The sequence below is a fragment of the Nanorana parkeri genome, unplaced genomic scaffold (genome assembly GCF_000935625.1).
Source record: "Nanorana parkeri isolate BGI_ZX_2015 unplaced genomic scaffold, ASM93562v1 scaffold559, whole genome shotgun sequence".
Lineage (NCBI taxonomy): Eukaryota > Metazoa > Chordata > Amphibia > Anura > Dicroglossidae > Nanorana > Nanorana parkeri.
In genome coordinates, this window is record NW_017306827.1 from 717,043 (window position 1) to 734,034 (window position 16,992).

General features: G+C 43.1%; 1 protein-coding gene across 1 annotated transcript in view; it reads right to left on the bottom strand.

The window, feature by feature from the left end:
• GARNL3 (GTPase activating Rap/RanGAP domain like 3) overlaps positions 1-15,592 on the bottom strand; it is a 127,651-nt gene extending 112,059 nt beyond the window's left edge. Inside the window, exon 1 of the mRNA XM_018562077.1 lies at positions 15,346-15,592. Within this exon, the coding sequence (XP_018417579.1) occupies positions 15,346-15,446 (101 nt within the window). The 5' untranslated portion in view covers positions 15,447-15,592. The remainder of the gene's footprint in view (positions 1-15,345) is intronic.
• Positions 15,593-16,992: the final 1,400 nt, after the last annotated feature.

Sequence of the window (16,992 nt, forward strand, 5' to 3'; positions counted from 1 at the left end):
CCCTGATGTATATATTTATATATATATATATATATATATATATCTCACACACATACTATATGGCCAGGAAGTGTTTTCATGTAGCAAGTGATGTGTTTCTCTCAAGGTTTGCTTGCCAAGACCTCGGAGCAGGCGCAGTGAAATATGGCGCATAGTCAGCAGCTGGAGGCAGTGTATGTGAAACAAATTAGATTTCTTCTCAGAAAAGATGTAGAAAATGTTATGTGGGATAGTTTCCAAATGACTAGCCGCCAAACCATCCACAGACAGTCCAGTGTCAGTACAGTGACTTGGCTCTCGTAGAATGGAAAGTATTCTTTGCTGATCCAAAGTGTTTGTGTAAAATATTCACCCTGCAATGTACACACAGGCGATGGAGAGGAGGGAAGGAGCGACGCACGTTTCCACTGACCAACAAGTCGAAAATTCTGTGAGATAACAATTGCTTCCGATGTTTAGATGCGCTTCTTAATGACCTGCAGGAAGCCATTCTATGGACCGTTCCTCAGAGACTATGCATGATTCATGATGACTGTTAGGTCTTGTTCACATATACAGCGGTGACCTGTGTTTTACAAACCGGATCAACGCAGGTCACCGCCGGGACACATAGAAAGCCATTCCTTTCTATGTGTCCTGTTCACCACAACGCAGGTGTGATGGGTGTTTGCGTTTCAGAACAACGTAAACATGCTGCATTTTTTTCTCAGCACACTGGATGCCACCACAGGTCACCGCATTAGAAAGCACAGCGCGCTGTGCGGGGACCTAAATGAAGTGTACACATTGTACACTAACAATAAAAAAAAATGTAAACAGTCACATCTCCTGCAGTGTGCAATTAACGGTACTGCCAGAGCTGCCACAACACACTAGCATGCCTGCTAAAAGCAGCGGTTGGCTGGTGTGACTAGGCCCATAGGGTTCATTTATTCACATTAGCCTCCTGCATTTGGTTTATGTAAACGCAGGAGAAATTTACTGGGTTTATAAGCAAGCATTATGTTTCCCAGATCAAGTTCTTCTGCATTCAAATGCACTTAATGTGCTCATTTTAATCTGTCCCCTGAATGCACAGAATTCTTTTTTTAACTGAATGCCGCTAAACTGATCGCACCTGAACGCATCTAAATGTACAGTGTGAATTATGCCATGAAAGTTTTTTTTTGCATTTAGATGCCTTTAGATATGTCAAGTAATTGCAGGTTTGTCCATGCCATTGTGAATGAGGCCTTTGTATAATTATTGGGGGTCATACTGGTGTAGTAGCCACTCTGTCAAAACAGAAATGTCTTTTTAAATTTAGGTGCTGTCAGATTGTAGTCAGTCTGGTACTGATCTAATAGTCAGAGGCGTAACTAGCAACCTCAGGGCCCTGGTGCAAGAAACCATTAAGGGACACCCCCCCTCCCCTATTTTTCCTATTAAATAAACAGTTTGTATGTTATGACTTTCAGGGCTAGTTCACACCAGCCCCAGTGCGTACTGGACCGATTTGGTGCTGGAACTCACTGGATCGCATCCCGGCCGGCTCACTGTGTTCTGGGGTGGGAGGGGGTGTGGCGGTGCATTAAAGTCAATGGCACCACAGGTACACATCCCGGGCACAGTGCGATCGCCTGCTGCTGTTATTATTTACTACCAGGGCCCGGTCGCAACTGCGACCCTGGTAGTTCCTGTCCGTGCTAATAGTCTATGCTCATTTGGTTTCCCCTAAGCACTCTGTTACCGTTTGCATTTGCCTGCTACTGGGTGTTACCTGGCCACAGAGCAGAGCAACCAATAATAGAGTGTTATGAATATCCATGTCTCCCTAGCCAATCACTAGGAGGTTCATGGCCAGAGGTGCATGCTGGGAGCGAACATAAATATTCAGGGTGGACCATGTGAGGTGCTCTTTCTCCCGCGGGGCTCCTGCATGGGGGAGGCTACTATGGATTGTCTGACCTGTCTAGGCTTGAAGCCTAGGAAGCAAAGTCATATGCTCACATTGAGGCCTGGGTCTGGGCCTAGTGAATAAAGCTGAGGGTGGAGATGGCAGTGTTCACCAGGTGTGGGAAGCCTGAGAAGTGATCCTCTGCTGCAACCTGAAAGTCTGTTCCTGAATGGATTAGTAGTTTTTGATGCAAGTACTTTGTTTTACCACCAATTGGAGTCTACTACATCCTGGGTGTCCTGTGCCCTAACCCTCTCTCCCAGAATTTGTATAATAAACTTCAGCATTGTATCTTCAGTTTGGATTTCAGTTTTATCGGTCACCACAATGGGGTTGGTAAGTGCTATTGGGTTAGCAATATTGTTGAAATCCCTAGACAGGCTTGGAAAACATGTTTATTTCAGCAGCTCCTTTGGGGGTGAGCACTAAACTTGTTTCTGGAAACATTGCAGGTTTTATCAGTTGTGACAATTTTAAATGCTGTCAGAGACATAAATGACACCCCGGGTGAGCACTGAACTCTTTTGCACAATCAATAAGCCTGGCAGGACTCTGTTGTATTTCGGTTAATGGCACTGACGCATCGAATTGTCACAACAAAAGTTTAAAAGGTTGCATGTGTCAGTGCTCAGTAATGTTCCATCTGCACTGCTGGGAAATGTCACACATAGCAGCTGAGCTGTGGTAGTTCCAGTTTATAGATGGTGTTTATAATAAGCCAGAGCCTTTCTGGTAACAATATTCTTCTCTTCACGTGTCACATTGTAGCTGAGAGAGTGCGGCGTCTGTACTGCGTCTGCTCCACATGACTGTCTATATAACACAAAGCACACGTGTTATACATCAGGACAGATGGCTCTTGAATTGGTTCACTTCTGAGAGATCTTATATAAGACTCAGGTGAATTCACTCAGTTACTGTGACACGCAGGCAGAAAGCCTCCATAGATCTTCCTGTTAACATCTTTTCATGGAAAAAGCAGGAAACATATTGCTAAATATAGAGCAGAATGTAAATCTGTTCTTGATGAGGGTAAAAGATGGCCGCCCTCGTGCTCTTGGAAAAATGAAAAACAATTTCAACATCTTTATAGAAATGTAAAAAAGCTGTGAATTGTCCCTTATTCTAAACATTGCAGCTCTACAACATAATTGGACATTATACTAATCAGACTGGCTAGGAAGAAAGCCTGAAGAGGCGAGTTTAAGGCCTGACTGAGAATAGGCTGAGTTTCTCTTCTCTGTAGTTTTATCACTGGCATCCCCTATCTGAACAGTTACAATATTTCTAAAATGATCTTCACATTTAGATCAGAAACTCAAAATATCTAAACATAGCATACACATGTGGCATAGTATTGAGTACTGAAATCCTTTATGATTGCAGATCAGTAGAAGAGATGCCACAGAGTTGTTGCTAAAGTGCAGTTGAGCACCAGTTTCTGGGAATGAGGACCATTCGTTGCTGCTCTAGCAAGGCAGCTCTGGTGTGCTTATGTCCATGCTGCCTGGCTTAGGTGGATCCCACATGGCACAGGCTACATTCCCAATGGCTAATGAGAAAACATAGTCCTGTGAGGTGCACCTACATCTGTGGGATGTGCCATAGGAGGCCTAACAGATCCCTCTTATTGGCCACTGGACTGTTGTAGGATACTGGTATCAATGTGAAAAGAGGAGATGGAGGTTGGGTTGTAAAAAAAAAAAATGATCTTGCGGGTCAACTTTAATGACAAATGTTGTTTATCTAGTCATACAGATAATGGATCGAATTTTGTATAGTTTGGGTTCTGCCTGAGAGACAGGTGAGCAGTATATACAATACACTAGTGGACCAACCCTTGCTTAGTTTATGTGAGGGTCTTGGTGCCCAGCACCTATTTCCTTTCATATACAGTACATCATCCAACTCTGCAGTTGATGATGTCCAAAATCTTCAGAATACAGTGTAAGCTCCCTCCCTGCAGCCATCCAGTAACAAAATAAAGCTTTCCTTCATTCCTTTCCAGCCTGGTGAGTTTGGTGGTAGCACAGGGGTTCGTTTACTAATTTCAGATACCCTACATAGACATCTTCCTAATTTCCTGTTAAAACATGAACCCTATGTTGATGATATCCCTCACCCAAATTATGCATTTGTCCCATTCAGAAGGGGCATTTCATTTGTTGTCCTTTAGGGCTGATATCATTTTACCAAATTTTTGAAAAGCACTATTAAGCGAAATCAATTACTATTTGGGGGAACCACAGTTTATAATTACATGACATTTGTGTGTCTTTGCTTCTCTGTGCAACTGCTGCAGATCAGCTGTTAAAAACTGCAAAAAAATAACACGCATTGCCAAAATGACAGCAACGATAGCAGTAAATCTTCCATTCTGTGATACACAAAATTCTCTCTCCCCCTCCCCCACACACAGTAGATATATTTTTGAGACTGGGAGAAAATGTCACTATTTGCACACATAATGTAGATTGGCGAGATAACAGAAGATGGTTGAAAGGTTGCAGAGTCTCAGGATTAATTTTCATGTAAATCAGCCAATTTCCATCCAATTACTGCTGTGCATGGAGGTACAACCATGTTCAATCAGCTACACAACGGACAACGCTCTCCACAAGAACACAAAACTGGAGCACAGCTGTAAATAACAGAAAGCAGTGGATATTCACACCAACCTCTGGGATGATCTGTAGGAAACACCAGAGAAAAGAAGTGTGGCAAGCAAAAGCTTTATCCCCTGAGGTTTTCTGCCTATAACAGCAGATATCTCAGTTGTCTTACTACAGAAATACAATTTGACTGTCAGCTCTGCAGCCGAGTTTAATTAATTTGACAGTTTTCATCCATAGTGTGGCCAATGACAGCAATAAAGGCTTTAAGCAACTAGAAGACCCAGCATAGGGTACCAAATGACAGACAATCCGCCTTTTCCCCAACTGCGCTACATGTCTGTCTCTCCGTGTCTTTCTTTCTTTTTTTTTTTTTCTCCTTTCTTCTCTCCCTGTCTTTTAGCAGTTATGACAGTCAAATGTCTAATATTGCAAAACAACAAGCAGCACATTGCACTTAATTGGTCCCTCCTGTCGCAGCTCCGTGTCACAATGCAAGGACATGACAGAGATCAAAGTGCACAGCTGAAATCCGGGGGGCAGGTGAGAACGACGCACCTGTAATTTTACAGAGATACTTCTATATAATTCATAGTTTATTCCCCAGGAAAGATACAACACAATTCCTGCTACACTGCTAGCGTGCAATAATAATGGGGTGATACCACAAGCACCAACAAAATATTATTCCTGAAATATGTTAAGTGACAAAAATACATTTTAATTGGACTTCTCTTAATGTATGTGCATTTTTTACTGTCTATAGGCCCATTACTATTAAATATTTTTAGATATGCTGTGTGAATAGTAACATATACATACACATACAGACACGTTTTGTCAAAGTTATCAGTAAAAGTGGAAATACACTTTAAGGTCTTTTCAGCAAAATAACGTTTTTTCACAGTCTCACCAACTTCAGGTTATCACTTTAAACCTCCCCACATAGGCTGCATCCAGCAGACTTGCCACACAGGCTGGTTCCAGGATGTAGTCCTCCTGACTCCTGAACATACACCTCCTTTGTATTCCAGCTGGAATCCTGAACATGAACCAGCATTCTTCTCATAAAGGCTGAGCACAGGTGCACAATCTTTCGGTGCTGGTCACCAATAAAGCCTGGATCCAGGTATGGAGATTTAATCTCTCCCAATGCTCTTTGAAATCTCCCAGTTCCAGGAACCCAAGCCAAATCCGGAAGAACTGCAAAGCCAGCTCTTTCCCAGTAAAAGTTTGCGCTTTCTGGAACTGCTCAGCCCCCGTGGCTGAGAGACCTGGGTAACTAGATTGCCAAAAGACACCATGGCATTGCCACGCACTGGCACAGTCTATAATCTGCAGGCAATAGGCACCGCATTTCAGAATCTTCCCAGTGTCATCATTTGTTGGTGACCCTGCAGGAAGAAGAAGCATTTACTCCAATTTAGTAAACTATAAATAGTTTGTACTGCCCAGCCAGCTTTGATTAAACACTGACTGAAAGCAAATGTATTCCCAGAACAATTCTGTGCAGGGATACAGATATAACAGTAGGAAGACACAGAGATAAGCAAATTGTTAGATGTCCAGCTGTCAGCAGTGGCTTTTATTCAGGTATAAACATGCATATTTCTGCAGCTAGAGCATATATAGAGGAAAGAGACGGAAGTGTGGCCACACACCTCCCGTCACCAGCTTATTCCATGGAAAACGAATGATCTGGGGTTTTAATACTTGTACAATTGCTATTTCCCCCAGGATGGTTAAATACCCAAAATACGCCCCTTCCTCACCAATGAAACCTTAAAGCTACTCATTCACTCACCTGTTATCTCTCGTCTTGACTATTGCAACTCCCTCCTCATTGGCCTACCACTACACCAGTGGCGGAGCTAAGGAACAAAGGGCCCTGGTGCAAGATTTTTTAGCCGCTCTTCCAAAGACCTCCTACTTTCCAGTTCCCTCATCAACTCCTCCCATGCTCGCCTTCAGGACTTCTCTAGAGTCTCTCCCATCCTCTAGAAGTCTTTACCCCAACCTATACGTCTATCCCCTACTCTGACTGATCCCTAAAGACTCATCTCTTCAGAGAAGCCTATCCCACCTCAAACTAACCCATGAACCATCAACTTCTCAAACAATTCATCCCCACACAACTACCTCAATATGTATCACTTCCCCCTCCCTTTTAGATTGTAAGCCCTCACGGGCAGGGCCCTCGTTACCATCTTGTCTTGAATCGTATTGTAATTGTAATGTCTTCCTTATATTGTAAAGCTCTGCGCAAACTGTTGGCGCTATATAAATCCTGTATAATAATAATACCATTTTGTTGTTGAGATGTGCTTGATGGAATATGTCATATATATGATATTTTGCATCAGGTCACAAACATGAGATTGTTCATGGTCAGCTACCCTTTATCATAAGATGGTCCATTATTAGCTGCCCACACACATGAGATTGTTAATGGCCAACTACCTTTTTTTACATGAGATTGTACATTATTAGCTGCCCACAGGAGATTGTTCATGGCAAGGTATACAAAGAATCCAGTCAGCAGCATTCAGTGGACAGTCAGTCCGGTTCAGGGAGCACATGATGTTACTGACAGCAAGGCAGGGGCAGACAGAATTGGGTTACAACTGGACTTCCTTCATATGTATTAACTACCTGACCACTGCACCCAGTCTGCCCTGCCAATGAAAGCATGTTAACAAAGGATTATTGTTGGATAAGTACGCCAACTTACTTTCCAGTTGTGCCATGCTGGTAAGGTTTCCAGAAAGTATGGAGTTTGTGGTTTTTCTGCCACTTTCTGATTTGGAATTGTGTAGGGAATTTATTTAGAGCCCCGCAGATAAAAAAAAACCCATGAACTAATAACATTGCTGAAAACAGAAGCAGAAAGCTGAAGCATTTATAATAGGCATGTGATATTACCAGGACACACTCTCCATGACAGAAATGATTATAACAAGTTGCATGTAAATTTGGTGTTTGCACGCTTTCACAGGAGACTGTACAAAGTGTTCAAGGTCACGCAGAGCTCCAGGTGTTTACCTTTCATGGTACAGAACGAGACAAGAGATTAGGAAGGAGTATTAATCAAATATTATTAATGGAGTGCTGTTTGAAGTCCCCTTATCTGGCCAGAATAAAGCTGAATAGGGTTCTTTGTATAAGAGCACACCAAATCCTCATTACTGTGTATGTCGTAAGTCCTGGCAGCTCGGGCAGGCATTTAAAGCTGATGCCGAGCAGAAATCAAAGTGAAATGGAACTAAAAATGACTGCGAGGCCAGTGGCGGACCTAATGAACAAAGGGTCCTGGTGCAAGATTTGCCCTTAAGCGCGGGACTGGATCACACTGGCCATACCCCTGATGGCAGTGTTCTATCAAAGTTTGTGACTACGCTAGAATGTGTGACCGGTGATGCGGTCACACATTTTAACGTAATCCCGCCCAGTTTTTCAGCGGTGGTATGTGTGACCGCCAATAGCTGAAGCATTCCAATGCTTTGTCAGCTATTCCAGGGCAGATCGGTTCTCCTGCACATGCGATCTGCAATGCCGAACTGCCCTGGAACAGCTGACAAAGTGCTGGAATGCTTCATCTATTGGCGGTCACACATTCCACCGCTGAAAAACTGGGCGGGATTACGCTAAAATGTGTGACTGCGTCACCAGTCACACATTCTAACGTAGTCACAAACTTTGATAGAACAGCGGTCCTGTCTGTAATCATTTAATCAGATAGATAGATTATAATAGGAACACCGTGTAATGTTCCCTATTATAATCAATTTTTCTAATTAAATTAAATAACAGCACACAGTGTGCAGTTGCACCCGTACCACTCACTCCCATATCCTCCCCACGCCCCCCCCCCCCCCCCCCCTTCTCCTCTTTCAGACTCACCTGGCCAGAGCCTCACAGGATCCCAGACAGACTGTGTGCAGGGGGCGAGGCATGTATGTGACACATATTGCTCCTCTCCCGCAGCCTGTTACTAGGTAAAGTCCATATGCCCATTGCATCAGAACCACTGGTCCAACAGTGAAGAAATGGGTGCAACGCATGTGGGCGGATAGCTACCACCAAAATGTATAGAAGCAGAGATAGACACGCACTCCAAGGCAAGTCAAGTACGCCTATTTATTCACGTACATGTTGCAAAGCAAAAGCACAAGGTGCAACGTTTCGGGGGCTCACAGGATCCCCTTCATCAGGCAAACAAGTGATAATTGCAAGTGAACTACAACCAAATATATACACAACAGACAGTGACCGTGGACCAATCCCAGTGTGTGCTGGACTCCCTGACTCCATAATGATGTCATATTCCCGCCATAGTACAAATTTGACAGTAATCACAGAGCCAGATATTTGGTCATACAGAATGAAAATAACAGTGTATTACAAAACCTGCAGAGCACTTCAAAGACATGCTGGAAGGTTAATTGGCTCCTATCTAAATTGTCCCTGTACGCATGTGACTGTAAGCTCCTTGAGGGCAGGGACTGATGTGAATGTGCACGTTATGTGACTGATGTAAAGCACTGTGTGAATTGTTAATGCTATATAAATACCTGTAATAAATATGATAGGATGTCCCCATATGCATAAAACAGATTCTAACTGATTCTGCTTAGCAAGTTTTGGCTCTTTTATACAGATGTCTGGGGTACGAGAGAAGCTGGGTGTCTGAGGTCCAGATTTTATTGCCTCTATGGAATTATTGACCACAGGTTAATATACTCTCATAGAGATTCATTCATGAAACTTAAACATGCCCTTAGTAACTAGTACAAATTCTTCTTTTATCTTGCCATACAATTAAAGATGAATTCTGATTGGTTGGTATAGTCAAAAACTCATATTTTGTGCTCATTTTCGTGTCTACAGTTTTGATCGATCAGCCACATATTTCACAGAAATGGTCATCCAGAATATTTGTTGGTCTGAAAAGTCCCAAACTGTCATGTGAAATCTTTGATTTATTGCACACATAAGAATTCTGTACTAACAGACCAGTGTCATCTAATCACATGTGTAAGCTTAAAAATTGAATAGGAAAATGGAAAAAAATGGTTTCATCGAGAAATTGTTATTGGTGAATGTAACTACTAATGTATTGTGCCTCACCATACCCTTCAAAACCAATACAATTGTATGGCCACAAAAAATTATTCAGTAGAAACTAGACAACCACCTTGCTGACTGCCTCCAGCATGCACAGATGGTAACAATAATACATTTTCCCCAGTATGAGAACTAAGCAAAGAAAATCTCCTTTAACTGGTTCAACCTTCAGGTTTTTGTTACATACTGTGCATAGGCAAATACATGTGAAGACACACTGTCGCGTCCAGGCACCTCTGAAAAGTGCGCTCTCTAACTTTAAACTAACTGAGCTCCTAACCTGGGACATATATTGTATATATCCCATTCTTTGCTTTGACAACACGGGTTGCAACACATAGCATCCAATAGCATGCCACTTTCTATAATGAGTTTCTGATTGATAACCCTGGGTTAATGCAGATTGACTGAGAAAAGTTAAATATGTTCAGATAACAGCTTTTAGGAGATAGTTGGTGTGTGTTAGATATCGTACCACATCCGTAAGATCAATAAATAACTGTAACCCCATCTCCCCATGAGAAATGATTATGCAACAGTGTGAATCTCTACCAGACTTCCAGCTAGAATTTAGATGTTCCCCCACTATATAGGATGAGACCACATTTGTTCTTTGATGACTGCCCCCGCTCACCGCGCATTCACTCTGATACATTCCTAGAGCAACATTGATTGTGTAAAAGCTTTAATGCAGCATGTGGGGACACCATTACCAACAATGATGAGGGGAGGAGGCAAATTCAATATTCCCTCTAAGTGATTCCATTTAGGAGTAAAATGCCATGATGGAATCTGGCGCTCATTTCAGTGCCACAGTAACACTACACCTAGAATGAGAATTATTTGCATTAAATGCATCTTACAGTAGAATATATCTTAAAGTGACAATAAACCCTCAGATTTTTTAACATAAACCAATACTGTAATGTGTGCCTTACTGTAATCCATGGTTGCTTCCCTTCTCTTTGATGCTCTTCCTTTTAAATCTGTCTCTCTTCTCATGCTGGGCAGAACTTCTGTTTTGCAGCAGACTGCCTTGTCTCAGGAATGGATACATGATGTCTGTGTGTAGGTTCACAACCTGAGCCAGCACTACAGGAAGAGGCACTCAGCTGCAAAGGGAAGTTCTCCCCCAGCATGAGAACAGATACAGATTTAAAAGGAAGAGCAGCAAAGAGAAGGGAAACAACCATGGATTACAGTAAGGTACAAATTACAGTATTGTTTTATGTTGAAAAATCTGAGGGTTTAATGTCACTTTAAGCATAAAATGCTCCCAGCCAGAGATTGTGTAGGTGCCACAGACAGTGAATGTGTCCTTTCACATGTCTGGGGTCTAAGCCTGTTAAGAGAATGGACTTGCACCAGAGATGAAGTTTTGCATCACAGAGTGGATTTTTATAAATTTTTGGATTAATAATATCTGAAACTGTGATTTTCAAAGATAAAAGACTTATGAAATAAAGACAATTTCTGGAATCTGCTGATGAGGGAACTTCCATAAAAAGTTAAAGGATAAGGAAATGTAAGAACATAAATGTAATATATTGCCGTTTACTTAGATATGGTGACTGCATTTGTTTTCTATTATTTCAGGCTAAGAACAGTTTTAGCAAGTACAGAAAAAAACAATCAATCTTGTCAGAAATGCTGTGTCCGTGTCACCTCCTTTGTGATGAAACAAAAGTAAATGTAATGGAGGTGAACAAAGGAAGACATGTTTGAAGTTCAGTCTGGATAACAGCCATGGCTTCTTATATTGAAGCAGTCAGCGTAGCCACCCAAGGACAGGATGTGTGTTATTCACTGAATTACCTGCTGGAAATAAAGGGAGCAAAGCCTGCAAAAGAAACCTAATTCAGACACATCATCAAAGGACTGGTAAACTGCAATATATTATGTTTTTTTATGGATTTAGATATACTTGCATTTTTAAAATTAAAACCTTCTATATTGCTAGAACTTTGTGAAAATTATGTGCGTCATAGACAACCCTCTTAATACATATGGTGCAGCACAAATCTACTAGCACACAGACAAAAAATATTTTTCCAGGCTGGGCAGCACGCGGTGAAAACTGGATATTATAGAAATGTTCCTCTCATCAGGCGGAATAATTGCCTATAAATATAGGCTTTTAGGGTTTGCAGAATTTACTTGTACGGTTGGCTTGGTGAAGTGAAGAGACTCCACTGCTACAGGCCAGCCAGTTTGCCAATCCATTGTATGTGTATAACATCACTGAATAATGACAGTGACTTTTCTGGATAAGGTGATATAGGGACTCCAGATTCTCCCAGTGATTAGGATGAATCCTTATTATGCCTGTGTTTTGTATCTGTGATGCTTTTAAAGAATAAAAAGGATGTAGCATGTTATAGCATTATCCTTAATAGTACAAAATATAATCTGCTGAGGGTGTTTACAAATATGATAGAACATTTACATTTAGGGAAATGAGAGCTGACTATACACAAACAGCTGTCATCTCTATCAGGATGGCCGCTCTCCCATGGCAAGCACAAGCAAGGATGACTTCTGTCCCCAGCTTGATCAATTCTTCTGTATAGATTCTACATTCAGATGAGAAGGGTTTTCCAGAATGTCTTATCACTTCATGTTTGTGAAGATCATTATTTGATCTCTACTTTGCACACTACATAGCAATAGCCTCATTGTTTGGTATGACAAATTATTAATCATGTTATAATTCTTCTTTTAGAGACTGACATAGCCATCACATACCACCTGCCATTCACCTTTCTCTGACCATCCTTTATTGGTCATCAGATGCCGTGCCTCCCATTTTCAGAGCTGGCCATCATTTTAATTACAGGCAGTCCCCGGGTCACATACATCCGACTTACATACAACATACGACTCCAACTTACTGTACTGTTCCAGAGTCTGCTCAGGCAAAGAAGGAAACACAGGTGAGTAAAATGGCAGCCAAGCCAGAATGCTGCACACCAGTAAAGTCAGGGTGGACTGTACAACAGGGGTAGTTTTAATGCTACCTCGCTCGTGCTGATGAAGAGTGCCCGCCTTTTTGGGTCTGGTTTGTAGTACTGTACGTACATTACAGGAAGTTGGCTCTTGTTAGACATGCAGACGAGGGGTGCCTGCCTCTTCTTCCGGGTCACTGCAAGGTTTTTACTGCTGTCTGTATCCTCATTAGAAATATTTAATCTCACTTCCTGTCCTTGAGACAACAGGAAGTTAAAGGAAATCTACAACTAGGAAGGGAAATTCACTTCTGTAAGAGTGGTCATGGGAAAAAGGTGTCTCCACTGAAGCTTCATCACCAATCCTTGTTTCCAGGACAACCCAAAATTTTCAAAATCCAATTGTCACAGGGACAGAAAGTGAGGTGGAATCTTCTGAACAGGGGCACACACAGCAAAACAAACTTTACAGGGGGTAAACCCTTCCCTATGCTATCCAAAACTAAAACAAAAAACAAAAAAAATGTGTCTGGAGTTACACTTGCATACAAATTCAACTTAAGAACAAACCTACATTCCCTATCTTGTTCGTAACCCAGGGACTGCCTGTACACCTCTGTCCAGTCATCATACTGATAATTTATATATCATGTGTAAAAAACACACCCTGGTTGGACAGATATCTGGAGCCTAGACACTCAGACACATAATACAAAACATTAGATTGCATTATAAATACATATACAGTGACCCCCAAATAAAGTTCTGTTAGAGTACTTGGCCCCTGCAGGATCCTGGTGCCAGAGTTACCCTTTATACTTCTCATTGTTTTTCCCTTGTACCCTGGCATATCGCCGAACATGTCACAGATGTGCTGCAGACTTGGGATTCAGACAATGTTTGCAACTTTGTGCTGCTGTGTGGGTGTTTTTTTCCTAGCAGTTCTGTCTGATCCTTCTGTCCAATATAAAACTATTTCATCATGCCTCCCTTTATACACCACCCCCACCAGATTATAAAGACCCTCTGTGCAGTCTGCATCATGTCCCAACCAGATCTACCTCTACATTCATGTCATGAATATTTAGAGTTTATGGTGCTGAGGGGGATAAAGGCAGTACAACTGACAGGGCAGATTCTGACGACACACAGTAAAGGGGACATTCTGCAGATGATAAACTGGGGGAACAAAATAGAGGTGACATTCGTCAGGTTGGGGGCAGACAGTAGATAGTAGATTCTACTAGTGATACTCTCTGAGCATGCAGTGGAGGGGACATTCTGCAGGTGATATTCTGGGGGCACATAGTCAGGAGAACAATCTGCAGGTTATAATCTAGGGGACCCTTCTGAAGGTGATGCTCTGAGGCACATAATGGAGAGGACATTATACAGGTGATGTTGTGAGGGCACATAATCAAGAGGACAATCTGCAGGTTATAATCTAGGGGACTCTTCTGAAGGTGATGCTCTGGGGTGACACAGTGGAAGGGACAATCTGCATACAGTGGAGAAGATATTCTGATGGTGATAATTTGGAAGAACACAATGGAGGGGGCATTCTGCGGATGATACTCCCGGGGATGGGGTGGAGGGGACATTCTACTGTTGATATTCTGTGGAAACACAGTGGAGAGGACATTCTGATTGTAATATTATGTCTGCACATAATGGAGGAGAAATTCTACAGGTAATAATCTGGGGGCACACAGTGGAGGAGACATTCCACTGGTGATAATCTAGGGGCACACAGAGGAGGGGACATTCTGCCATTGATATTCTGAGAGAACACTGTTCAGGGGATGTTTTTCAGGTGATAATCTGGGGGCACGCAGTTGAGGAGATAATCTTCTGGTCATAATATGGTGGCACACAGCGGGGTAAATATTCTGTAGGTGATACTCTGGAAGAACAAAGTGGAGGGAATATTCTACAGGTGATGTTCTAAAAACCCAGTAAAGGGGACAATCTGCCATTAGTACTTTGGGGCAGCCAGTGGAGGGGACATTCTTCCATTGATCTTCTGGGGACAGACAGTGGATGGACATTCTGAAGGTGATATTCTGGGAGGACAAAGTTGATGGGACATTTTGTTGGTAGTATTTAGAGGCCAAATTGTGGAGGGGACTTTCTGCTTAAAATATTCTGAGCCAACATTCTGCCATTGATATTTTGTGGTCACACCATGGAGGTGAAACTACAGGTTTCCAGGCTGGGCAACCCTAGTGAAGCATCCGTACTGTAGGTGATTCTCTGGGGGCACACAGTGGAGGGCAGATTCTGCTGGTAAAACCCTGGGGGCACACAGTGAAGAGAACATTCTGCTGGTAATATTCTGGGGATACGTAGTGGATGGGACATTCTGCAGGTTATATAACGGGGGCACATAGTGGAGGGGACATTCTGCAGGTAATATTCTGGGGGCGCACAGTGAAGAGGACATTCTGCAGGTGATATTCTGGGGGCACATAGTCAAGAAGAAAATCTGCCTGCTATAATCTAGGGGACCCTTCTGAAGGTGGTGCTCTTCGGTGACACAGTGGAAAGGACAATCTGCAGGTTATAATCTGGGGGACCTTAGTGAAGCATACATACTGTAAGTGATACTCTCGGGGCACACAATGGAGGGCACATTCTGCAATGATATTCTGGGGGTACACGATTGGGGGGGCATTCTGCCACTGAAATTATTTTGGAGCATAGAATGGAAGCACATGCTGTGACTTACCTTTGAATCTCAAAACTGCAGCCCTTCCTCAGTAGGGCTGCTCTCTTCTTCATAATCAAGGGTTTGCCTTTGCCTATGTAGTTATCCACCTGGCAATCCATTCTCCCCCTTGGGTGAGGAAAGAACCCTGAGATGAGTGGGGTGTCCTAGGCTGTAGGAGATCACTGAAGTGCTTGATTCAGATCTGATTAGAGGCGGTTGACATCCTCAATCCTGTGCGATCCCAAGTCTTGTTCAGTTCAGCTGCTTGTCCTGCAGGAGGAGGAGGAGGCACTGTGTGTGTATGTGTGTGCAGTGCCCCCCTCCTTCCCATTCACACACAATAGATCTTTCCACTTATTCCCTCCTCCGCTGATGTGCCCTCTGCATCATAAACTCTGCACCATGTACTCTGCCCCCTGTGCAATTCACTCTGCCCTTTCAACCATACACTCTGCCCCTGGATTGTATACTCTGTCCTTTAAACTAGTCATACACCTTACAATTATCTGCAGATTTTCTGTGTTCAGATGGAAAAGGTGCAACAGATTCCTCCATTTACACTTAACTGTGTGGATGGAGCAATATCCACCTGGGCCAATCTGTTGCACTTTTTCCATCTGATCACAGAAAATCTGCAGATAATTGTAAGGTGTATGGGCACCTTTACACCATATACTTTTCACCATGCACTCTGCTCCCGTGTCATACACTCTGATCCTTACATTGTAAACTCTGCACCATGCACACTGCCCCTTACACTGTACACTTTGCACTCTACACCATGCACTCTGCCCCTTACACTGTACACTCTACACCATGCACTGTGCCCCTTACACCATGCACTCTGCCCCTTACACTGTACACTCTACACCATGCACTCTGCCCCTTACACTTTACACTGTACACCATGCACTCTGCCCCTTACACTTTACACTGTACACCATGCACTCTGCCCCTTACACTGAACACTCTGCACTATGCCCCTTGCACTCTGCCCTTTACACTGTACACTCTACTCCATGCACTCTGCCCCTTATACTGTACACTCTGCACTCTACACCATGCACACTGCCCCTTACACTGTACACTCTGCACTCTACACCATGCACACTGCCCCTTACACTGAACACTCTGTACCATGCACTCTGCCCCTTACACTGTACACTTTGCACCATGCACTCTGCCCCTTACACTGAACACTCTGCACCATACACTCTGCCCCTTACACTGAACACACTGCACCATGCACTCTGCCCCTTACACTGAACACTCTGCACCATGCACTCTGCCCTTTACACTGAACACACTGCACCATGCACTCTGCCCCTTACATTGAACACTCTGCACCATGCACTCTGCCCCTTACACTGTACACTCTCCACTCTACACCATGTACACTGCCCCTTACACTGAACACTCTGTACCATGCACTCTACCCCTTACACTGAACACTCTGCACCATGCACTCTGCCCCTTACACTGAACATTCTGTACCATGCACTCTACCCCTTACACTGAACACTCTGCACCATGCACTCTGCCCCTTACACTGAACACTCTGCACCATGCACTCTGCCCCTTACACTGTACACTCTACACCATGCACTCCGCCCCTTACACTTTACACTGTACACCATACACTCTGCCCCTTACACTGTACACTCT